The 24,886-nt window shown below is 35.9% G+C and overlaps 1 protein-coding gene across 1 annotated transcript in view; it reads left to right on the forward strand.

Annotated features, from left to right (window-relative positions):
* The window catches only part of PTPRQ (protein tyrosine phosphatase receptor type Q), a 99,190-nt gene extending 74,515 nt beyond the window's left edge, over positions 1-24,675 (forward strand). The window contains exons 36-45 of the mRNA XM_064731466.1: positions 7,348-7,374; positions 8,028-8,109; positions 12,446-12,536; positions 13,927-14,003; positions 16,419-16,553; positions 16,670-16,795; positions 18,964-19,112; positions 20,921-21,056; positions 24,196-24,319; positions 24,608-24,675. Coding sequence (XP_064587536.1) covers positions 7,348-7,374; positions 8,028-8,109; positions 12,446-12,536; positions 13,927-14,003; positions 16,419-16,553; positions 16,670-16,795; positions 18,964-19,112; positions 20,921-21,056; positions 24,196-24,319; positions 24,608-24,645 — 985 coding nt within the window. The 3' untranslated portion in view covers positions 24,646-24,675. The remainder of the gene's footprint in view (positions 1-7,347; positions 7,375-8,027; positions 8,110-12,445; positions 12,537-13,926; positions 14,004-16,418; positions 16,554-16,669; positions 16,796-18,963; positions 19,113-20,920; positions 21,057-24,195; positions 24,320-24,607) is intronic.
* Positions 24,676-24,886: the final 211 nt, after the last annotated feature.

Below are 24,886 nucleotides of genomic sequence, written 5' to 3' on the forward strand. Positions count from 1 at the left end.
AAATCACTTAATCTTAAGCCCTTTTTACAACAAGATAAAAATCTAAGTGCAAATCACTGTTTAATTGTTAGCCAAAGAAGGGTTACATGTTTTAAACATGCAGAATTTCTGAGTGTTTTTAATGGCCCAATTTTTTGTTTAGGCTGCAAAATTGCACAAGCTTTCTGAAACAGCCAGACTCCTGGAAGTCCCTGACAACTAATTCAAGAACAAATCAACTAGCTCAAGAGCAAATCTGTCATTGTTAATTGACATTTTGAAAACATTTGTCTTTTTTGAAAAAGGGATTGACATAACATCTGGGTTTCTGTGGAGCTCAGCATACTGGCTATCCTAAAATCTACTCATTTAAGATGCATGCAGCAATTCACATTTTGTATCTGACAAGAAATCTTGTCACAGATATTTATTAGAAGAATTGCTTTTTGAGTTCCAGAAATGTTGATATTATTCAACAAATAAATATACAATGATGATTATAATATAAATATAATGGTGATATCAATAATATGTGACATCTAACTGTGTTAGAAATATTTGGTGAACGTTCTTCACCTGTCTGTATTTTCCCTGCTGTCTCACAGATGAAACACTGTGGTAGGCAGTCTCCTTAAAGACGAGAAGCCCAAAATAGTCTTGCCCTAGTAGCCAGATATCCTACTGTTGCAGAACTAGGAATAGCTGGAAGATGAAAGGTTGTAGCTGTTGACCCGGGGTTTTTGTGTATGTCTGTGTGTGGTACAGAGTAAGTTGATTGCATGTACAAACCTGTTCAAAATAGAGCACGCAAGAATGGCTGCTGGTGACAGATGAGAAAACATACTGGGAATCATCTGGAACTCATTGATGAAAGGGCTGGGGTATGTCCTGTGCGGGGCACTTGCTCAGATAGCAGAATTTAGTACTGCTAATAACAGTGCAAAGCATCCTCTGAAGGCAGAACCATTGCCAATGCACTGCAGTAACTGTGCTTCAGATAAATTATCTCCATGGATTTTCAAAATTACCTTGTTTCCACATTGTTAGCTGAATAAGAATAGTACTAATGTTGTTTATGTACTAAAGTGTTAATGGATTTTACTTCCAGATACTCTTCATTTTTCTTTAGACGCAAGGAGATTTTTGTCATCCAGTAAGTTTTTGTATTATTGAAACAACATGGTGTGCTTTCCATTCTCTTCTCTTAACCTGTGTGTTATCATACTATAGCAAATGATATAGCTAATCAGAATGAAGCATCAATCTTTGCAGATATTCTAATGGCAAACAATGGTATTTTTTATAGTGAAATAATGTATGTTGTTAGTCCCTGATGTTGAATTATAGGGCTCCCACAACTATTTTCAAATAAATCAGGGTAATTTTTAAATGGAAATTATAACACAGTATGGCAATATAGCCTTGGTATAAACAACCTATCCTTGAAACAAAAGCAGTGTAAATGTGACATAAGAAACATGCTGCTTCTTTCCTTTGGAAGTTAGGATATATATACTTAAGAGAAATTTGGTCTTTTCCTCAACTTTCTTTTGTACTCACACTGCAGCTGTTTCATACTATGCCCCTGCAATCTCAGCAACATATCCACACAGTCAAATCCTTTGTTGGTTTGCAGATACCATTCTGCCACTTTTCTGTCTGAATTATCTGCATTTGAAATTTTTACAGTCTCAAACTCTAAAGGGTAATTGAAAACTGTAATATTTCATATTATGTACATTTCATTATGTGATTTATGCACAGCAAGACCTTTACTCAACGGTGCTTCAGCAGTTTTAGTTACATCACCCTTATTTGCATGAGTCAGTCTCACTTTTTGGTTTGCAATTTGCCATGTCCTTCCATCTCTATTTTCCTCTTCCCTCTTTCTAACTGTCCTTTAATGGCCAAAAGGAAAGACTTTCTACTTCTGTCATTGTAAGGCACAGGATGCAGCTGTTAAAATTTTGGATTATTATTTTCCAAACGGCACTGGCACTGAACCTACAGCAGGCTCCTTGCCCAGGTCCTTTCCGGAACATTATGACAAATTGATGAAGTGTAGGCACTAATTGAGAGCTCCTCAGGACAGGATTCATGACATCTTTTCATCTGGAAGACAGAAAATGTGCCCCAAGGAACTCTCCTAGATAACATACATATAGTAATGAGGGGCAGGATGTGCTTTATCTCTCAAAAATTCTTTAGTTTATTTTGGTTTTCGTTTTTTTAAGCCTCTAAGAATCTTTCACTATGTGTAATATTCTGTTCTGATAAAGTCAATGACAAGAAGGGACATTTTAGGTGTCTCTAGTGCTGTCTTTAATATAGTTAATCTTTCCTGATAATGATGAGTTGTAACAGAGACCTGGCAGAAGCATGGCAGCAGTACCAAGGCAGCTTACTGCAAAACCTAATAACTAAAATGTTTTGTTTTCTTGTTTTTAGACTTTCACAGTTGCACCATAAAAGAACTTTTGTACCTGTTGCCACTGGGGAACATCTGTGCTGAAGTCAGTCACAGTCCCAGTTCTTGACCTGATCATTCTCATGATTTGTGGCTAAAGCAGTGACATGTCAGCATGTTTAGTTGCAGTATTTAATGCTGATGACTGCAGTCTAACCTTCACAAATTTCCCATGTGTTTGGGATGGGCATCACTGCACCTGCACTACCTACACTGGCTGCATTTAGGCAGCTGTCTCAGCTGTGTTTGCAGTGCTTGCTGTGTTGCAGTTCAAGGCATCTTGCAAGTGTATGAGGAGGGCACAGATGGGCAGATCCCTTTTCCAGACTGGCATGTTTGTATTTTTCAGGCAGCAGAAAATCAAATGAAATCTGGTCCAGCTTCACCCTGAAAGGGCAATGGGGAATTTGTGTGAAAATCCTAGGTGAAAACAGAACAATATAGATTTATTCTCTCTAGCTACTAATCACTTCATTCAGTGCTCATTTGAAGGGGGTATTTTGGAAAACAGATTTTTTTGTCACTACTCTGACATTATATTATTCAGCTACTATAAATCAATAAAGGCACACACTTGCAGCTGACAGAGTTCATCCATAGAATCAAAATAGTCTGGACTGCTCCATGAGATCCCTCTTGCCTTTCTCTCATCCATTGTCTCCTCAGACATTCTCTCATACTTGGTGGATTGCAGCTTATGATCTTGGCTCATATTCTCAGAAAATTTTGCAGCTGGTATCTCATGAAAAAACAATAAATTAGAAAAAATTATTTTCTGTATGAATATGACTGTAAATACTTTTCATCATTCTTAGATCAAAAATTCAACAGCTTGAAACTCAGCAAATGTTTAGTATAGGTTAATCAAAACATTATATTTCACACATTTTTTTAATTTTTTAATATGAAGTACTTTGCATTGTAAAAGTCAATTTGAGTAGGAAAAGAGAAATTTAAAAGTGCCAAGCATTACATTTTGACAATTTTTTAAACTTTTTTGTGGGTAACTTTTTCTTTTTGACCAGGAAATTAAAGGAAAATCAATACTAGTATTTTAAAATAATAAAAATAATTAAAAACATTATTGACTATAACTTCTGAACTATATAAACTTCAGTGGCTAAAATTACTAATTCTAGCTAGTACATATACACTCACTCTCAACAAGTCTTTCTTAAGCATTTGACCAATTGGATGTAGTTTCAGAGGGCATGCAGGGAATTAAGTCCTACAGAATTTAGTGGAAAATGCGATCTTCTTTATGAATCCCAAATGCTAACTTTGAATGTTTGGGACATACATTGCATTCCATGATGGTGGAGATGGTGTGAGACAACAGTAAAAAACAACCTTGTTCAAAGCATACATAGCCCATCAATCTAAACTGGATTAAACACTGTTTCATTAAACTCACTGAATATATATATATATACTGGATGCACTCATCACTTGCCTGACTTAGAACAGGTCCACAAGGTTTGCCAAGTCGCTCTTCAAAGCAGACACTAATCTTCTGTGAATAAACTCTATCCCTAAATTTTCAGTGTGCGCCAGATTTGGTGAGATACAAGTTACTCCTCCCTGTTCCAGGTGCTTACCTAGGAGACAACTTCTCTGGCACCCTACTTTTGCAGTGGTTTCTACAGCAAGGATGAAGCTATTTAGATCCCTGTCTTTTAAAAATCTGTCCTTGAGAAGTTGAACCTTGTGGTTGACCATTTTAGGCTTTTGTTTCACGCTATGTGAGACAGCTTGTCAAGAAAGTTGAGGTCAGAAGAAATATTTCTGCATGACAGCCACTGTAGCCCCTGCAAATACCAGGTAATTAGAACTCCTTATGGAAAAGTGTTGTAAAGAAAAGGATTGTCTGATCTCATCTTTCCTATATACTACGCATTGAGTGGGTGTCTATATTTGAGGTAACAGTTTTGCACACACATTTCTTTCTACAGACCAGCTTGATACTTGGTGTAGACAGACCTGTCTTCCTTTGAGTAGGAATAGGCTTGGCTTCTGCCTTGTCTTTTTCTTTAACAGGTTTCCCTTTAGTAATTAGCTATCAAAAAGAGGCTTCCTGAAGTTTGTGCTCCAGGAGAACAAGGTTTGTGGATCTATGTGTCCTGGTTCAATGGAAGAAATGGCCATGTGTTCTCTTTCCTTAGGCCTTTAATATGTAGGAAGGGTTAAGCTCAATATTGCTCTCAATTAACTTGTTAAAAATTAGTTCCTCTGTTGGTCCTAGGAAGTGTCGGTGGTGCTTATGAGTTAAGCCTTTTGCCTACATAGTAATTTCTGTAGTTTTCTGGTTGGACAAAGTTTTAATTCCCTGTGGATTTCAGATGATTGACCCAGAGAGAAAGCTGAGTCTGTGTGACAATATGTCTTCAGTTATCACTGCCAACACAAATAAATGGCTTCTTTCTAGCTCTATCATATGTAATCTGAGTGGGATTCAGATTTTTGATAGTCTTCAAAAAAACCCCACACATGAAACAATACACTGTTTTAAAAGAAAATCAGATTTAATGCTATAAAGCATTCTTTATCTTAGAGAATGTTTTTCTTTCCTCATATCAAAGTCAGGCAAATGGGAATCTGAAATCGTCCAGCTGAAATAAGGACATTTTCAACTTCATGGCTTCATTCTGAATTGTGCTCATCAAGATCTAGTGATATTAATATTTTTAAGTTTTGTACAAAACACTGGGAAATCTGGAGGACAAGATTACATACAGATGAGTATTTGTTCATTGACAAAATACTGTAAGATTATTACTATGTATTCCAAGTCAAGACACATAGAAAAAATACTATTTTTTAAGCCTAAGGATGTTGAAACTGAGAAGTGCTGGAAGTCTTTAGTGAGAGCACAAAATTCATCCCTTCTGAAGGTCCTTACACAGCAAAGCCAACACCTTTGCCACAGTCAGACAAGTTAGACATTAACTTTCCTATAAGCACTTTAAAGTAAATCATCTCATGAGCTGCCAAGCTACTGCTATGTGCACTTGCTACTGACAAAAGTGTGACAGTTCAGCAGTTGTAAAAATCATTTAAATTCCTACAGATAGATTAAAATGTCAAGCCATAGATCCCTTGCTTCTTAAACAAAAACCCTTACACTGTTGGATCCATATACCTTCAGTCCTGAAACACTGAATTACCTACCTGGATTGATTATGCACAGCACAGAAATAATTTTAATTTCCTAATGACAAAACTGCATTTTCTTACTACAAATTATGTGCAGTAAACCCCTCATTGTTAAAAATGTGAGAGGAGAGTATTTGAAAAATTACTGGAATGTCAACTGGGACATGACTTTTCTGTTGTTTTGTGGTGAAGATAGGTGAATTCAAAGGAAAAAGAAGTGGAACTTGCCTTTAAAGTCTGCTTATAATTTTGACCCCCCAAAAGAGCCTACAAATGCTTCTGTTCTAGTCAAAGTCAAACATTTATTTGTGTGCAGTACTTTGGTACAGCTATTGAAAGTCCTTATTTTTGTTAGGGATCTTTAGTTCTATAATGTTGCCAATATTACTAGAAGGTAGTTTCATCTACCACATAATGCAAACAACTTATGTGATACAATGAGCCCAAGCTACATGTCTAAACATTCTGAATAAATAGAGTGGCATGCTTTCTTATCTTATTGCCTTCTTTTTCACTCTAAAGCTGTCCTTCAGTTGTCCTTCTTAGTAAGCACCTTTATTTCTGTAAATACTTTTAACTCCGGTGAGACTGATCTAGTGAGACTTTCATAGCCAATTTGCTTTGTTTCAGGATAACTGCTCTAAAAAAGTATGTGCCACAAAGGCATTCTTCATAGCTTTGAAATTAAATTCCCTGATGCTTAAGAATAAATTATTAACAATTGCATTAATCCCATTTTATTATCTCAAGTAAAATTTAAATAATTAAGAGTCACTTAATAAACTATTTTTAAAGCAATTTTTCTTTTTCTACTAAAATGATGGCAGCAATACAGTAGACTTTGTACTATAGAACATTTTTTGTAATATTTTCTGTAAGGATGTATATTTGGAGGAACAGACGTATAAAAGGGGTAGTCAGAGTTTTTTGAAGGAGCAGGTTATCTTTAAAACTGAATTATTACAAACTTTTTTACTTGGTCCTTTAAACAAGCTTTCTGAGTCTGAGTGCTCAAAATTTGGTTTCTAAATCCATTCAGAGGCAATTTTGACCAAGTTTCAAGGCCATCTGAAAGTCCTCTGAGTATAGATGCTCATGTTTCACCTTCATGAAACCTGCTGTGAGATCAAGTTAAAGATTTAATATGTATCACAGTTTTTAAAACTGACATATACAAAACCAGCCATGAACATGTGAAAAATGAAGATAAAACCAGGACACTAATTTTTAAAATCTTTAGAAAACAACCACAGCTGTGGTTTCTGTAGAAGCACACCAGTATCATGACTCATCTGTGACTCATTTTAGATATCTGCTTCAAATGAGATGAAATTACACCTATTTCTCCTCATTGATTATAAAAGAAATCTAGAGTGACTGAGAAGTAGGCGTCTGTGTTCAGTCAGATTGATCCTACCCTGATGCTCTGAAATGGCCCTTAGGAGAATGACATTGGGTCAAGAATGCAAAATGAAGCCTGTCAATGTGTGTGTAGTGGTGTGCAGCAAGTACGGGTTTCTCAGGGCCATATGAGGCCAGAGAACTGTAAGTGATCTAAAGAAAATGACAGAAACTGTACCTATGTAATTCATATCTGCCGATACCTGAGATAAGAACTAATAAAGACAATCACACAAGGTATCTGAGTTTGAATCCATAGGTACATGGTATTTAATCTAGAACCTATTAAAATGCACAACATTGGTTAACTCTCAGCTTGCTACATTTAACAAAGATCTCTATTTCAGGTTGCTTAGTTATAGAAAATCCATCAAGTAAGTTTACTAAAGATTTTTATGTTATGTGTTCATCGGTGAGTCTCAATGTGTGGTTCCTTCCTCAATGTTAGAAAAAAGCTCCAAGCTGCGTATAAATCATAAAAGCATGACTAATTGCATGGTAACTGGAGAAATGCTTTCTCTCTCTCTGGGGTGAAGCCTGCATGTCTGTGTTTTAGCTTGGGAAGTAATACAGGGTTATTTAAACTCCTCAGGATTTAAAAACCATGTCATTATGAGAATGAGGTCACTGCAATATTTTATATGTCTAAAACCTTGCAATGTGTAAAATATTTTCTGTCTGACAAAGAAGTATTATGTACCTTAGAATGCAATAACAAATTTACTTTAATGTCAAAACCTCGCTTGAAATGCTATTACCTATATAAACAATCACAGCCTACAGTACTGTTAACATTAGCAAAATTAAAAATGTTGTGAGGGGGAACAACAAGGGGATAAAATGTTTCTCTTTTAAGTGATCGAAAAGAAATCAAATAAGCATGCTGTAAGCAATTTCTAATTTTCTGCCTATAAGTATAATTTTCCATTGAACTGGAAAATATTGTTTATTAATAAATTACAGTCATATAAAAAGAATGACAAAGATATTCCCTATGGGTTTCTAATTCTTCTGTCTTTACTTTCAGGCCAATAAGCAAGAAATCCTTTTTACAACACGTTGAAGAGCTTTGCACAAACAACAACCTAAAGTTTCAGGAAGAATTTTCGGTATGTTGCTAGCAGTTGTCACAACATCGCAAGACCTTCAGTCGTTTCATGTGTCACATTTCACGTCCATTTTAAGCAGGCAAGGCCATGAAGGACTCTGGCCTTGATAATCAATACCCAATTACCAGGTTGATTGTTTAGAAAGTAACAGTACACTGATTCTGCAGCCTATACTACAACCTGGTCAGAATTATTCACCTTAGTGTCAGCCAAAGATGATCTTCTTTAGTCTCCAACATTTCAAGACCACCATATTTATGTTTTTACATATCTTGTTGCATATGTAGGTTACGTAAGAACAAGTTAAGAGTTTTCTAACAAATACACAGGTGTATTTAACTGCTATAAATATGTTTGTTTTCCTGAGTGTTGATGACTCCAAAAGGAGAGTTAATGTACATTCTGTAAAATTTTCAGGCCTCAGTCATACTGCCATGAAACTCAGGGATGTTTTTCTTTCATAGATTTTGGTGCAGAAAGTCAAAGGTTTGTACATGGTACTTTGGCTTTTGTTCCTCTACACATAATAGGGCATATTTCTTATGCTCTTTAGAATAGCTTCCAAATGAATAGTCTCCATTTCCTTACATGAGCAGATGAACACAGCCAGCCTGCATTTCTGAAAGGGGCCTCATTCTCAAAATATACATTACAGATAATATAATACATGTATAATTCCAAATTTAAATCTCAAAGTTTTCACTATTTTCATTGAGTAATATTTTATGGCTATCATATTTTTTTCTCAGCAATAACTTCTTGTTATTTCAGAATCTTTATCATCATTATCTTTCTTAACACATACAGTCGTTTGCCCAAAAAAAATTTGTCAGTGTCCAGTGACTTTATTATTTTATAGATTTACCATGAATAATTTACCAGTTGGATTAACAAAAATGAAAACTTAACAATTGGCTTTTCTTTTGCTAGATATATTTCAGTTTCCAAGAAAGCACTAACAAAAGTGTATAAATATTAATGGTATTACCTACAGGGTTTTTGTTATGCTCATTAGGTAAAATTCGTCTGGATTTAATGATAAAAAGCACCATAAAATTCTCAGAGCAATAAAGTAGAAGTGTTATTTCACTTGACCAAAAAATGATTATAGTTACATTATGCATGACTGAACAGATGAAAAGTTTCAATATCAATAACACTTTACATATTAACATTCATTACTAGAAGGTCTCTAGTATTACTTTCTTTAGGTGCAACCCACGTTGGCTAAGCCTTACTGCATTTCAACAGCTTAAATCTTAAACAACAGTGTTTTATCAAACCACAATCTGCAATCTGCTTAAAATTTAGAGAAATATAAGAAGCTGAGGTCTCCTTAAAATAACGTATATAGTCAACCTATAATAGACAGTTTTATATGTCATTTAAGTTTTCAGTCTTTTTACTTTCTGACCTTCAGCTGCCATGTTTCAGAGTGTAGTGATATCTTCCCAGATGACTTGTCCAAGGGCAGGCAGAATTTGAAGGCATGTTCAGTCCCTCAAAATGAGTCTATCTATGTTTTTTGTAGCACATGTTTTAACAGATAAACAATTGGATTGGCAGCACACTTGAAATTATATTGGTAATGACAATGCTCAGGAACAAGCAGTGCGTGCAATAAACAAGTAGACCTCATGATCTGTGTTGTTTTTGTCCTCATGCATAATTCTACTTTTACATAAATGACTTGACTTGAGGGTCCTGCAATGTGTGTAGGAAAGATTAGCTAAGATATAAACCCTTGAGCATGATGTAAACTCATATCTGAAGCACATAACTCAGTCATGAAACTGGAACAAGTTTCCTGTGGAAGCTGTGAATGCCCTATCCCTAGAAGTGGCCAAGCCCAGGTTAGAGGAACTTTGAGCAATCAGACCTGGTGGAAGGTTGTCCATGGCAACCTGGGGTTGGACTAGATTATGTTCATGTCCCTTGCAACTCAAATTGATCTATGGTTCTATGAACAGCATAGTGCTGAGCTTGCTTGGGCTCTCTGTCTGTCTTTGGAAGAGTTAATTCAATATTACTGGGAACGGAATATGAGGATATGATAGTTTACACCAATAAACTGCTAGTATATTCCCTGTGTTGGATTTGGACTGTTTCACCTAACAGTCTTCCTGGACAATTCCAAGATATGCTTTGGTAGACTAGGGATAATTTACAACGGGCAGTTTGTGGACAACAAATATGGTTTGGAGTTTTCCAGCATGAATGTGAGTCTTTCTATTTCACTTACTCTTGTAATCCATGGACATTCCCAGTTTTGTCTAATTTGCCTGACGGATCAAACTTCAGTGCCAGGGCATCTTCAGGGGCCAATCTTGGTTCAATCTTGGTGAACAGGACCTGTGTGTAAATGTGATGAGAATGGAATCTGGACTTCAGAATGGACCTGGATCCATTTATTGTCAGAAAAGACAAGTTTAAAGAAACCATAGGGAGCCAAAGTAACTAATGATGGGCGTCCCCTCATTGCTATTCAAACTTGCAGCTATTTCCAACTTTCCGGCTGATTCCTGTGTCTCTCAATACATTTGGGAACTTATGCTTTTCTAATAACTGGCAAATTACTGAAACAGAAATACTTGTATAATATTTGATTTATGATAAGTTCTGCTCATGAGTAAAAAAAACTGAAGTCCTTCAAAGAGTCACCAGTGACACAAATGTGCTACAGTAAACAAAATGCCAATGTTTTATTTCAAAGTTTTATGAGTTTACAAAGAAACATGGTTTCTGTGACAAGTTGTTACTGAGTCTGGGAACCCAAATACTCTTCCCCTAAATACGAAAATAATAGATAAGACTGAAATCCCTATTAATGCAGAGAATTGGTATGAGGCCTTTGAGCATTTGTTTGGTTATAGAAGCATCCTTATGAAAATAACAAGATCTGCTTCTCTATTTCCTCTCTACTACAAAGTGCTGTATAAGGGTGCTACTTCTACAGTAGTTTACTGGCAAGCTAAAATTCAGTGGAGTGAGGCAAATGAGGGAAGTTAAAGTTCACGTGACACGGGATTCCATGGCCCAAAACATTATTCAAAATAGGCATTTTGTGTATATCCTTCCTTCTTGAAAATATTCAATGACAGAAATTTTATGGGAGTGTTTCAGCTTTTTGAATGAGAGGAATTTTAACATCTCCACCTTTGACTGTGTTTTACACACCAGGATGACAAAATATTTGAATTAGCAGTGAGAGAAAAGGACTGAAATAAAACAGTCATGGTTTTCCATTTTTCATTTCCTCTCTTATTTATTTGCTAGGAGATTCCCATTAAATTTTGTTCATAAAAGACAGACTGCCTCAAATACCTTGGCAAAAGGGCATAATTAATACTGAGCCTCATAGTAAGGCTATCTGCCCAACTTTTGGAAGTAGCGCATGCAGACGGTAACTGCTAATATTAAAAGACAAATTTGAAGGGATTTCAGCAAAATTTTGTATTGTTCTCATTCAAAGCAAAAAGTAGACCTCTTAATTTATACCATAGATAGATAGGTAGGTAGGTAGGTAGGTAGGTAGATAGACAGATAGATAGATATAAAAAACAGACTTGTGAATAACATTTGTCAAACAAAGAAAAATTCTACTGAAATTAACAATGTATTTAGAAGTCTGGATTTTCTATATCTTCCATTCTCTTAACACTGAAGTCATCACTTTAACAAATTTTCTCCATTAACAAGTTCTGAAATTGTCACCACTCTTTTAATCAACTTTGTAAATGATACCTGTTAATGCATACAAGCATCCCCATCAAATAAGTTCCTGAGCATGAATGATTTATCCATCTCTGTCCTCCAGTAATAGAACAAATGGCCAGTTATGAAGCTGCAGTACAACCCAAAATAGCTCTTCCCACCCCTTTCACAAACACTCCCAAGAACAATAATTTAATGCCAGTTGTCTCAACGTAATTGAATTCTCATCAGTTCTCATGCTGTACCACAAACACTCCCAAACTACAGCAGTCAGGAAAAGACATTATTCAACTGAGTCAGTAGGGCATGGTAACCAAGCATGTGACTTCATGAAAAAAATCAGAAAACTACAAAACGTGATAGACTGACTTTATCCAGGCTTTTAAAGGTGAAAGATCATGTAAGCTTAATTGTTCAGGTTGACAGCATTGTCTGCAGTGCTGCATCTAACATTGCTGATTTAACTGGGGTTGACAGTGGGGTGGGAAGCTCTGTAATGCTTCCAGCTGTACTTAGAAATGCACTGTTGCAAAACTGTGGTGTTTTTCTACATACTGGATGATTGTGCCATATTTTAAAGTCAAGTGGAAAAGTTTTCCAACAAACATTTATTCCTTTGCAGGAACTTCCCAAGTTTCTTGAAGACCTTGCTTCAACAGATGCTGATCTGCCTTGGAACAGGTCTAAGAATCGTTTCCCAAACATAAAGCCATGTATGTGTGTTTATTGACCAACTCCTCCATTTTGCTCTTTACTTTCAATAGTGTAACAGATATTTGGAATGCAAGTGTATTTTTGTTTGATCTGTCTTTGAAATAGCAGCACAATCAAGTCCACATTATGAAATCATTTTCTGTCAAGTAATCCGTCTTTACTTTGCGGGTTTTTTTAAAGACAGTTTTATTTGCAAGTAGCTTTCAACTTGCTCTCACAAGCTTTAATATGCAGGTGCAAGAAACTGTAGCCTCAATAGTTTCTTGGCTTTGTAATTCAAGCCATGTAGCAAACTCTTTAAAATTCTTCCTCATTGGTTTTTCCGCCCCCCCTTTAGTAAGAAGTAATTTTTTAAACATATAAAATCCACATGTTTGTGCATTCAGCTACCTCAGGAGTCTGGATATGCTTTCTTGTGCGTATATGTACATGTGCTACAAAGGTTCCACAGAAGATCAGAGTGACTGTATGATAACTTATAAGCCCAGGCTAGATATTATCACAGGAGACAGGAGTCTGTCTCTCTATACTCAACACTGCTTCATTTTTCAGTTAATAAGACAAGAAATGTCATTATTATTTTAGGCATTAGCTGTGATGTGAGATGGAGTGCATAGCATTCCTTGGTTAATAATGCTACATTCTGTGCTATTTACTTTTCAGAGCAGCTGTTCCTGCTATCTGCTGCCTTGTTCAAGACATATTCTAAGTCACAGTCACTAAAAATTTTTCTTCATGACAGACAATAAGGCATAAACAGATATGTTTCATAAATATTTAACTTTGTATTCTAATGTTCTTTACTAAGTTGAAGACCAAACACCAAAATTCTGGTGTTACACACATGATATGTTTCTTGGATTTTGTATTTTCTGCATATGTGCAGTGGGACCAAATCAGAAACCGTAAACATTTAATTTTTTTTTTAAATAATGACTTAACCTTATATTTAAAAACCCCCAAAACTATATAAAAGTGCCAGAATCTGGCTCAGTGACCTGGGCAGCAAGTAAATGGAAAAAACTCTCAGATCCCTGACCCTGCCCTCTTATTTACACAGAAGTTGTGTGTGCTAGGACAGCATGGCTTGGAGTACACGGGCTCCTTTTAGGTGCAGAATTCTCCCATATATACATCAAATTGGAGGTTTTGGCTCATTCACCACTTACATTAAAAAGTAGTATCTGTAGCATGTCTGGAACATTGAAGAAAGACCATACAGTAATGGAAAATGTTTAAATTACCTTTGTAATTAATGTTCTACTCCATCAAATATTGTTACTGCTAATAATAGTATTTTTGATTTCTTAGCACTCCAGGAACAGTTTTTACATGTTTTATGGTTTTTGAACCAATCTTTTAGTTAACTAGAGTTTACTTCCATGATAGATAATAACAACAGAGTAAAGCTGATGCCTGATGCTGGTATTCCTGGATCTGACTACATTAATGCCAGCTATGTGTCTGTAAGTAGAGAGTCTCTCATATTTTTACTGTATTTGTTTTCTGGTAGAAGAGTAAAAAAAAATAACTTGCAACAAAAACAGGATTCTAATTTTTCTTTCATTCACTACAGCCACTGTTGCCATGACACTGTTCAAGTCCCATGGCACTAAAAATTACAAGTTAAAAAAAATATATATCTCATTTTCATTGTTGAGCAATGATTTCCAAAAATAATCAAAACTGTGTCCAGCAAGTTGCTTTTTATAAATTATTTTATACCATTTTCATAAAAGTCAACAGTCAAACTCTCTCTGAGGTAAATTGTTTAGATGGGTGTTATTTGGTGTCTTGATTCAACAGTTAAAGTTGTTGTATATGAATAGGACAATGCAAAGATAACTGAACTGAAAACTTTCATAGAAATGGCTAACAGCTTTGCATGCTCCTTATTATTGTGTGAAAGGTATGATGGAGGAAAATGAAAGTAGGCTTCTTGAAGAAGAAAGTAACACTATATTTTTCATGCTCATCTTTCTTCACAGGCTTTCCCATTTTCTTATTTTGTGGTCAGTAAATTCTTCATCTATATTTTAATCTCACTTTTGTCCTGTTATAGCTCAATATGTGAATTATAGTTATGCATCAAATCTCTTCTAGCAGTGGCTGGAGATCTCACATGAGGTGAAGACTTGATTCACATTAAAGGCTTTTCAAACGTGTAGCAAGACTTGCAGAGTGTAGTCAAAACAGACAGCACAAAGGAAAGTGGAAATGGTTCTTTGCAAGTAACTAAGAGACATTACAGAGAATAAGTAGTAGAGCTCAGAAGATCTTCCTTTCTTTGAGCAAACAGCATTTATTCCCACCATGTCTTTGTTCTGAGAGTTAGCAGATAGGAAGAACCATGCCACTTGGTGCTGGGACTGCCCAGAATGGCTAAGGAAGGCATCTTGGAGCATGGTCTAGTCTTTACTCTTCCTGCCACTGACAGGCCAAGCCCTAGGCAGGGAACAGCGACTAACAGCGACTTCCAAAAAGCTTCAGAAAAACCCAGCTACAGAGTGTTTCCTGCTGAGATTTGACTTGTGAGCATACATTTTGGATGACCATGCATCAGTGAATAGACAATTCCAATGTTATGGTTTCTCAAGTCTAAAGTTTCACCCTTTATATGCTCTCACTTTTCATGTTTGTTGATGTATGAGTACATAAATGCATAGAGCTGTAAACATGCAATATGTGTATTTACATACCTAATTACCTAGGCCTGTTTACATATGCATGCTTCTCCTCTCCCTAAAGAGAGGAAAAGAGAAGTCTTGTACTTAGTTTTAACAAATGGGAACTCTGCCGCTACTTTGACTTTCATTGGTTAAACAAAGTCAGTAACTGAACTGTGAGCTTGGCAGCCCTGAATTACAGTTTCTCACCTCACTCTTAAACTAAGGAGGATTAACACAGTTTCCCACTGCCACCTGTTCTTTATATTATAGATGGAGTAAGTAACAGGCAGCTGTGAATTATAGGGCTATAATTCCAACAAGAAGCTTTGGTGGTGCTATAAAGCACAGTGTCAGTTGTTTTGAGCAATAAGCAGAACACTGTGATATTATAAACTGCTAGTTCTATGGCATAAATTTATTGCTGTTATTGCTATTGTTGTTATTTTAGACTTTCTGTAGTACATAATAGTTCCTGTAGGTGTACTTCTTTTCTATGAGGAACCAGATCCATGTCAAACCATGCACTCAGAGCATCTATAGATTTTTTCAATAAACTTCCTTCTTCCCAAGTTTTACAAGAATTTATAAATTAACCAAAGAGCAAAAGCCAACACTAAAATAAAAGTCAACACCTTCAGTAGGTTTCTTGAAAACCTTTGATTGGAGATTATTTATTTCAATGAGCTTCAGCCTGAGGTTATAGCAGATCCCAGACAATCAGCAAAGAACAAGGTCATTAGTGTGTGTATTACTTGCACTGGCTCTCAGACTATTCCTTAGTTGTTTCCCTGGCTCCAATGCTCCTTAGCACTATTTGACTCTCCTGTGTTGGCCACTTATTGATTTAGTTCTTGGAGGCCTCTAGCTGGATCTGCAGTAAGTATAATATGAAGGCTTAGATACTTTTAAATAGGAATTGATGACCTGATGTCCCTGTAATATCTCTGCTAAATGCATTTCTATTACCATGGCACTTCCCACACTGTAGTAGAGTATTGGTTCATAACTGGACTACCAAAAAAAGCCATTTCTCTTTCAGCTTTCCAAGGCAGCCTGCCGTGCAGTGACTACTGAGGCATATGCCAATTCGCTTAGTAGGGCTTACATGATTTTAGCCTTAGGCTTGGCAGATACAGGCACAACTATGATTCACATGCAAACTCTTTTGTTTCCTTGCCAACCATTATGTATTAAACATTTTCTCTTTCTTAGGGCTATTTATGTCCAAACGAGTTTATTGCAACTCAGGGACCATTACCAGGAACAGTGGGTGATTTCTGGAGAATGGTGTGGGAGACAAGAGCTAAAACACTTGTGATGCTCACACAATGTTTTGAAAAAGGACGTGTAAGTTACCAGTGAACTGATTAAAAGCATTTGACATAATTGGAAATTCTGTATGTAGTTTCTGTCAAGATTATAACATGATAATTGTTAATTACTTAGTAATCATCTCTCTGCAGATAAGATGTCACCAGTACTGGCCAGAAGATAATAAACCAGTGACTGTGTTTGGGGATATAGTGATTACTAAATTGATGGAAGATATTCAAATAGACTGGACCATCAGAGACCTAAAAATTGAAAGGGTAAGCCAGCGCTGGAAGTTGATAGAAAAAAATTCATCCAACACCTGAAAGAACATAAGATATACTACTTCCCACCCAACTACTTCCTCAATTTTCTTCTTTTAGTCTTTTAGTGCATATGCATTGTACTGCCTGGTTGTCCTGTATTTTATTTTAATTCATGTTTGATTTCCTGAGAATTTTTGTTACGAAGAGCTCAGATATTTGTCCACTATGCTATGAAGGGCCTATTAAGGTTACTGAACTTCTGGTGGGAGGTGAAGTTTCTACTTGGACACATTGGTGTCTGTTCTAGAAAGGAGTAATCTTAACCATTCTGAGATCAGACAAATCCTTTTGAATGCATCCCTCTCAGATTAAAGGGCAGGATTCTCTGGTGCAGCTGTTTTGCATTGTACCACCAGCCATTGGCCTCCACCCCCAGGAGATTCACCCAATATGAATGAGAATCATCAGTATTACTCCTACTCTTTGTGCTGGGAAGGAGGAGCAGGGGTACAGCAGAGACCTTCACCTTTGCCATGACCCACAACTACAATTTTCATGTATTGGAAAAATTATAACCCAGCATTAACTCGGAACAGCAGGTGGGCTCAAAAAACAAGCTGGTAATAAAGACCCAAAATTAAGTCAGTTTTCTTTTGCACTCCGAGAATTGTTCTGTGTTGAAAGTAGTGCAGCCAGATCCTAGGACCTGAATTTGGCTGTGCTAATGCAGGCATTACCATCCTGTGGCATATGCTTGTGACAAAGGGCACACAGCAGGTGGGGGCTGGTCTCAGCAGTCACCCCATAGGGATATGCTGTGCACAGAGTACATAGAAACGGAACATTAAAAAATGACTGAGAGAAGATAAACCTTTTTTTCTGCTAAAAATAGAACATGGATAAGCAAGACTGGAAAAAGAACTATTTAGAATAAAAATGAATTCCAGTGAAATGCCAAGTCACTTGTGCTAACAAGGATGAGGCTGAAAGAAGATAATCTGAATTGACTGGGTGATCCATTTACTGTAGCTGAACCACCCTGCACAAGAAGCTATGCCCTTTATATCAGGTCATTAAATTTGCTGTATTGCTCGTTTAAAGATTGTACGTCCTTTCATAAATGAGTGAATGCTTGATGATCTTCCAGTGAAGATAAAAAGCATATGTGAGGCAAATAAGTCAAAATCATTCCCATTGTGAATTTCTCTTGCATTTTTATGTTGATCAGTTTAAAAAAATTAGTACAACTGCAAAGTAGTTGCTACACATAATTGTTCGCCATTGTTCAGTATTTCTTACAGTATGAAAGAAGCAAATTATTGGTTCAAAAGCAATTTGAAAAAATAGAAACTGGTTCATTACACAACAGTTGATTAAACTGTGGTACTCCTTGCTGCAGGATATTGTGAAGGCTAAAAACTTACAGGGATTCAAAAAATCTATATAAATTAGTAGAAGAAAATATTGATGAGTACTATTAAATTCCCATTTACTGTCTCTCACTGAGGCAGTTCACAAGTCACAAACTATTAAGAATGGAAAAGATATTCTGGGGAATTACAGCTATATTGTTGTCATGTTTTATAATGCTCCCTAACATTTTTTCTTGACTGCTGTTGGAAAGAGCGTTTGGATGTAGACAGGCCTTTGGCATGATCCTGTTCTTTCATTTTTTACATCCTTCAAAAGTAATCATTTGAAGTATTAGATCATAACCTCTTTTTTGAGATTACTGTTGCTGCTGCTCTCATTGAGAGAGCATGAAAGAAAATATAGCTTTGTTCACCCAATGTGTGTGTTTGCCTTTAATGCATTGGATCAGTCTTAGTGTGGTTGCTTTTTCCTGAACAAATTTGTCATCCCAGCTCACTAAATTTCTAAATGAGCCATAGAAATTTCAACCTGCAATCTACAAATTATAGATATAATGACTAAAGTAAAATGAAGAGTCATTACTGAAAACACTAATATTTCCTGAAAGATGGACTTGATGCCATCCCTCAAAAAATGTGCCAGAATTTCTGTACACAGCAAATTATCCCTTCGTGCCAGTAATCTTATAAATATTAGGTGATTCTAACTTTATTTTTTATGTGAAAATACTGAGAAAGTTACATGTACCTTACTGACCCTTCTATAGCATTTCTTCAGTAAAAACTGCGTTATTATGTATTTTTCAGCATGGAGACTGCATGATGGTGCGGCAGTGTAACTTCACTTCTTGGCCAGAACATGGAGTCCCCGAAATGACTGCACCATTTATCCATTTTGTAAAACTCGTCCGTGCAAGTCGAGCACACGATAACACACCGATGGTGGTGCACTGCAGGTAAGTACATCCACCGAATCATCGTTTGGTAGATTTGAATCTCAAGTGCATAATGATGCACAGGGAAGTTGCCAGAAGAACATCCATGGAGGCTGAGTGCACAGGTATGATTCTAGGATGGACAGAGGTGAATGTTTCTCTAGCAGTCCTTCTTACTCCTTTCTAGAAGGTAAAACACCAATGCCTATTCTGCCATTTATGGAAATCCATTGAGGTGATGTCGGGGAAATAATTGCTCCAAAAATTACCATAAAGTACTGCTGGATTTTTCTCCATTTTTCTCTTTAATCATAAGAAGGGGAATAGCAAATGACATGTATTGGTTTAAATTACTTCTATTATAATTAGAGCTCCTCTTAAGAAGCATGTATTAGAAATGTATTTTAAATGTATATGTTGCATATCATAAGGAAGAAACTATTTGAAGCCACTGAGAATGCCAAATAGAAATAAGGGTTTGCATAGGCCAGATTTCAAACTTGGATGCCTGTTAACAGTTAAAACCTATATTTAGGCTCTTAAATAAATGGTCTGGTGGTTAAAGGTGTTCAGTTGTCGTAGTTTCCACTGGTTTCATTAACACCTTTCTGTTTCAAAGGGTAAGTGTGTGGGGTGGCCTAAGTCTTAAGGAAACCAATGACTGTGACCTGCATTTTGTGCAGGTCAGTGTTCCCACTGAATGTGTGGGCATGCTCCATAAAAGGGATCTGAACTCATAGGTCTGCTACTGAGCCTTTGCCCCATTCTCACTTGGTGTGGGTCTGGAAATAGGTGGAAGGGAAAAATGGCTTTGATGCTACAAATCTTTTCCACTTTATCATGTATGGGAGTTCTTATTATTTGTCCTCAGCATCCTATGGGTGCCACCCACAAAGGGTAGTAAAGCCTTACTCATTTAATATTGCTGTCTTTGATGAACATTTCCCACTACTGCAAGGGCCAGAGAGACTATGACAGTGGAGAACAACACAGTCTTCATGTTTTCAGGACACCTATATTCTGTGGGAACTCTTTGCCAGGAACCCTATACTCTTTTCAGAAAGGAGATATGTAAAGGGGCCAGCATGGTCCTGATACTCCCCCTGTGCTCAAATTCCTGACGGTTATAAAGCATTACTGTGTATTCTCATATCCAGCAAACTCATTCATTACTTTTTGCTCCTTAGATATTGCAAACTCAATAGCTCTGCTACACATCTCTTGATTATCTGCAGTAATATACCCTGCATTTATTACACCAATTGCAGAGAAGTCTGATAGTAATTTGGAAACAATCCTATTCTTTATAAGACTTTGAAATAAAACACTACCTACCAGCACGTCTTGCACACTCATCCTCCTTTTAAAAGCATTTTCTTTTAAATTTTTTTGCTGGACCTCATGTTATTTTGTCTCAAATACCAAAAGTATAACAGAACCCCAGTGTGATTTCACAAAACCTTGTGGTTTTTTTTCTCTCAATTAATGAGCTCTAAAAAACTCACAGAAAAGTTATAAGATCTTTTTTTTTCCACTCAAGCAGGTTTGGGTCATATGAACATATATACAAGTAATATCTCGTTTATCGGATGAAAATGAGAAATCAAAAATTATGAAAATGTAAATCTAAATTAGAAAACGGCTCAAATCCAGATTTCACTTGATCCAATTCACAAAGAAATTCACTAGATGTAAATACTGAAAAAAAATATTTAGGTTTTGTTTGAAGTTTTTCTTCTCATAATAAACAATTTATCCAGAATATTCTAAGAAAATGCTGAAAGCATTAACATAAAAGATTTATTTTATCTTTTTTATCATGTTTGCAGTGCTGGTGTTGGAAGAACAGGTGTATATATTGCCCTTGACCATTTAACCCAACATATAAATGACCATGATTTTGTGGATATCTACGGACTTGTAGCTGAGCTAAGAAGTGAAAGGATGTGTATGGTACAAAACCTGGTAAGACTTATCCATTCTGTTTTTCTGTTGTTGAAAAATTAGTCATTTCTTCACATGATCTACAAAACAGGACTATAAAGCTAATAACAATCTTCTGTATAATACATTTTCTACCAAATCCTGCTTTTATTTATTTTAAGCACTGTGGAAGTATAATGTCTGTATCTATCTAAGTGCACTTAGCCAGCAAAGTCTTGACAAATGCTGAAAAGAGTGCTATTTATTTTTAAACCTAAATAATAATTTTTAAACCTAAATAATAATTTCTCACTCTCTACTTAATTTGACTTAATTTACTTCTTTAGTGTATTTTTTTTTGTGTACGCATATGTGACATAGTCCAACAAACTTTAAAATATTCATCTCATTATTGATTTCTCGATTCTTTTTCAATCACTTCAAATAAAATAGTACATGTGGATGGATTTAATCACCGATTTCAAATTGTTCAAAATCAATGGTGGATTTTGGGTCTAGAAAAAGTACATTTCTAGCAGACTTAATTTGTATGGACAGTAATCAGTGAAGGAAGTCAGGAAGATTTCCTTCTGCTGTATCTGGAATTCTGAGTACATGTAAAGAAATAATATTAGAATTTAAAGCTGATACTAAATGCCCAGTGGAACAGAAAGCAGCCTTTGTTTGGATAAGGCTTCTGGCATAAGTCTCGTGCTGGCCAGATCTAACCCAGGACAGCCTGAAGCTTTAGAGTCTACAGCATGACTTAACAACTTCTCAGTATGGATGAGTAATTTCAGGATGAACTTCCACGTGGCTGATGAATTTAAATTGACTTTAATATAAGGAGACTTGCTCCATTTGGAATGAAATTCTGCTATTCCAAATCACATCAGAATATGTAAAAAGTGAGTCAGAATACACAAAGGAGTTAGTCCTTCTTCAGAAGATTTTATGGGACATTCTGGTGATATTCTGACATGATGTATCTTGTAAGGTGCAGTCTGGATATCATGTGCTCTAAATTTTCCCTTTTGAAGTTTTGATGCAACTAAACAATTGCCAGTACTTTCTTGTGATGATGCATTCTGGGAATACTTTTTGGTTCTTGTTTTACTTTTTTGACTGGAAGTAGAATCATCTAGAAATAAATCAAAGGCTGGAGGGCAATTTAATGGGAGCACTCACAAAAAAAATCTTGAAACAGTGAGACAGTCAATAATATAATTTTATGTTTTTAAAACATGCATAGTTTTTCTGTATCTCTTCACTTGAATGTTTTGGCAGGGGCTAGGAAAAGTTGTGCCCAAATACAGTACAAGATGATGGTGTCAGAGTTCAGATTTTCTAACAAATCAAGTATCCATCTGTATGCTAGCTGCAAAATTCTGAGATAGCCTGTTCTCTGTCCAGGTCATTTCTAGCTCATAGTTGCAAGACTACAAAAGTCAGATCAGCAACAGAACTTGCCCAAAGGGAATCAATCTTGTAAAGTTTTATGGTGGATTCAAAAGTCAAGCTGTTTGAGAATTCTCTTATAAAACACTGTTGAGTTGCCTATTAATCAGCTTTTATGTGATCAGCACATAAGATGTAAAAGAGAGGAGCAATTCCTTCCCAGAACTCAGTATAGAAATCTCTCAGTCAAACTGTCTTTAAGATCTATGAGTAACATAAATAAAAGCTGATTGCTCTGGGACCTGTATTTTGCTTGTTTATAGCTTCAAAATAATATTCATTTTGTTAACAAAGTCACAATATATTACTGTAACCAATGGATGAGAATAGTTAAGACTGTCATTGTTTCTGAGAAAATATCTAGTTGGACAGAAATAGCCCAGGTAGCCTGCTTCACTCTCCCCTAGCAAACCCAGAAAGATTTTTATCGCTACATCATTAGAAGTTGCTGTACGACTGCAAGAGATTACAGAGCTTTCAGAGGCTGCATTCTGAACTGGAATAACCAATCTAAACTCCACTGAAATTTAAGACCTTCATTCTAGAAATCCATTCTTGATCAGCAGACATTTCAAAGTTTATCTTCTTGCCAAGTACAAGGGCTAGTTTGAAGTCATGTCATGCATTTATTTCACTAAGAAAGTTACAGCAAGGTGTAATGGTGCTGCACGCTTCAGAGGACCTGTGAAAAGCTGTTTTAATTACCCACAGTTCTGGAGCTGTGGCAGTAACTCTTATCTATGTAAGCAAATTTCTCTCATATATCTGAGATACTTGAATTGCAAATTGATGGGTGTTCTGAAACAAAATAGCAATTATTGAGCCAAAAAATTACACTAATATTTTTACTTGTGCAAAAGTCAAGGGTAAGAGTATGATTTTGGTGCAGATATTCCAAATCCATCTCAACAAGGTCCTGGGCAAAATGTTTTAGCTGACCCAGCTTGAGCAGTGGGTTGTTGCACCAGGTGGTCTTAAGACGTCTCTTCCAATCTGAATGTACCTGGCTTATTTTGTGCATCTCCATATACAGTATTCTTCCTATGTGAATATATGTTTAATCAATTTATTATATTTCTATTTTCATTCTTTTATTTCATTCTTAAATTTCCTTATTTTGTTTTCTTCTTTTCAGACTTTATGTCCTTAAAAGTATCAAACTAACTTTAGTTGCCTGCTCTTTGTGTTGTCATATGTTAAAAATGAGGCTTGGGAAGTATCACTCAAAACACTGGGTTGATTTGCTCCTAGCACTGGTGCAATCTCATAGAACATATAGGTTTAGTTTTACTTGAACTTCTGCATTTGAGTGCACCCTGCTGGTTTTCTCTATGGTAGAAAGAGGAAATTTTTCTTATCTAGATATTACATTCATGTGGTTCAGTTTCTTCAGCCTGCATCTCGTGGCAAAATGTCTTTTCATATTAAAAACATCCACAGAAAATTGTGGAGTAGTCTGTTAGTCTCAGTAATGGTCAGTCTAATTTCATATATTTTACTGTTCATAAGGATTAATATGTTTTGGCAAATTTAAAGCATTATGTTTCATAATAATTGAAATCAGATCAGCCATATACAATATGGTCACCAAAGTACTGAGATTGCTGAGTTAAACTGCAGTTACTTTGAGATTTTCTAGGTGTTACAGAAAATGATAAAGCCTTTTTAGTATTGCCAGTAGATTTTTCTTCTAATCAAGCATCTTTAAATCCACATTTTGCAGGCACAATATATATTTTTACATCAATGTGTATTGGATCTGTTGACAACCAAGGGAAGTAGTCAGCCCTTATGTTTTGTAAATTATTCAGCACTGCAAAAGATGGACTCTCTGGATGCCATGGAAGGTAAGGAGATACAGACTGTGTCCAAATTATTTTTTCACAGCAGGTACAATGACTTTTCCAGACTGAGAAGGAGCAAAAAAGTCCTTTGACATGCACTTTTTGCTTTAAAAGTATAAATATCTAGCTTTTTGCTGCTCTTTATTCCCCCTGACAATAATGGTCATTGCTAAAGTTTTCCCCATGTTTTTCCATGCAAGATCTTTTAAATTCAGTGAAAAACAGTTATCTGCCATAAGTTACTATTTGTTTACAAGGTAGGCTAATTTAATATATCTGTTTCTTCTGCAGGTGATGTGGAGCTTGAATGGGAAGAAACAACCATGTAAATACTGGGAGTAAATATTACAGAAAAGGAGATTTTGAAAATCAAAGTAATATTTTTCTAAGCACAGGGGCCAAAGCGAATTCCCCTATTTTGTTGATTAAAGGAAACACAGATGATTGAGACATCTTTTCTTCTATCAATGTGCCTTCATAAATAAGTTAAAGTATTTTATTCAGAACACTGAGCAATAATGGTTTGGAGTACTTTTGCACAAACTGCACTTCTGGTGTTATATAAATAGT

The sequence above is a fragment of the Zonotrichia leucophrys genome, chromosome 1A (assembly GCF_028769735.1).
Source record: "Zonotrichia leucophrys gambelii isolate GWCS_2022_RI chromosome 1A, RI_Zleu_2.0, whole genome shotgun sequence".
In the NCBI taxonomy this organism is placed as follows: domain Eukaryota; kingdom Metazoa; phylum Chordata; class Aves; order Passeriformes; family Passerellidae; genus Zonotrichia; species Zonotrichia leucophrys.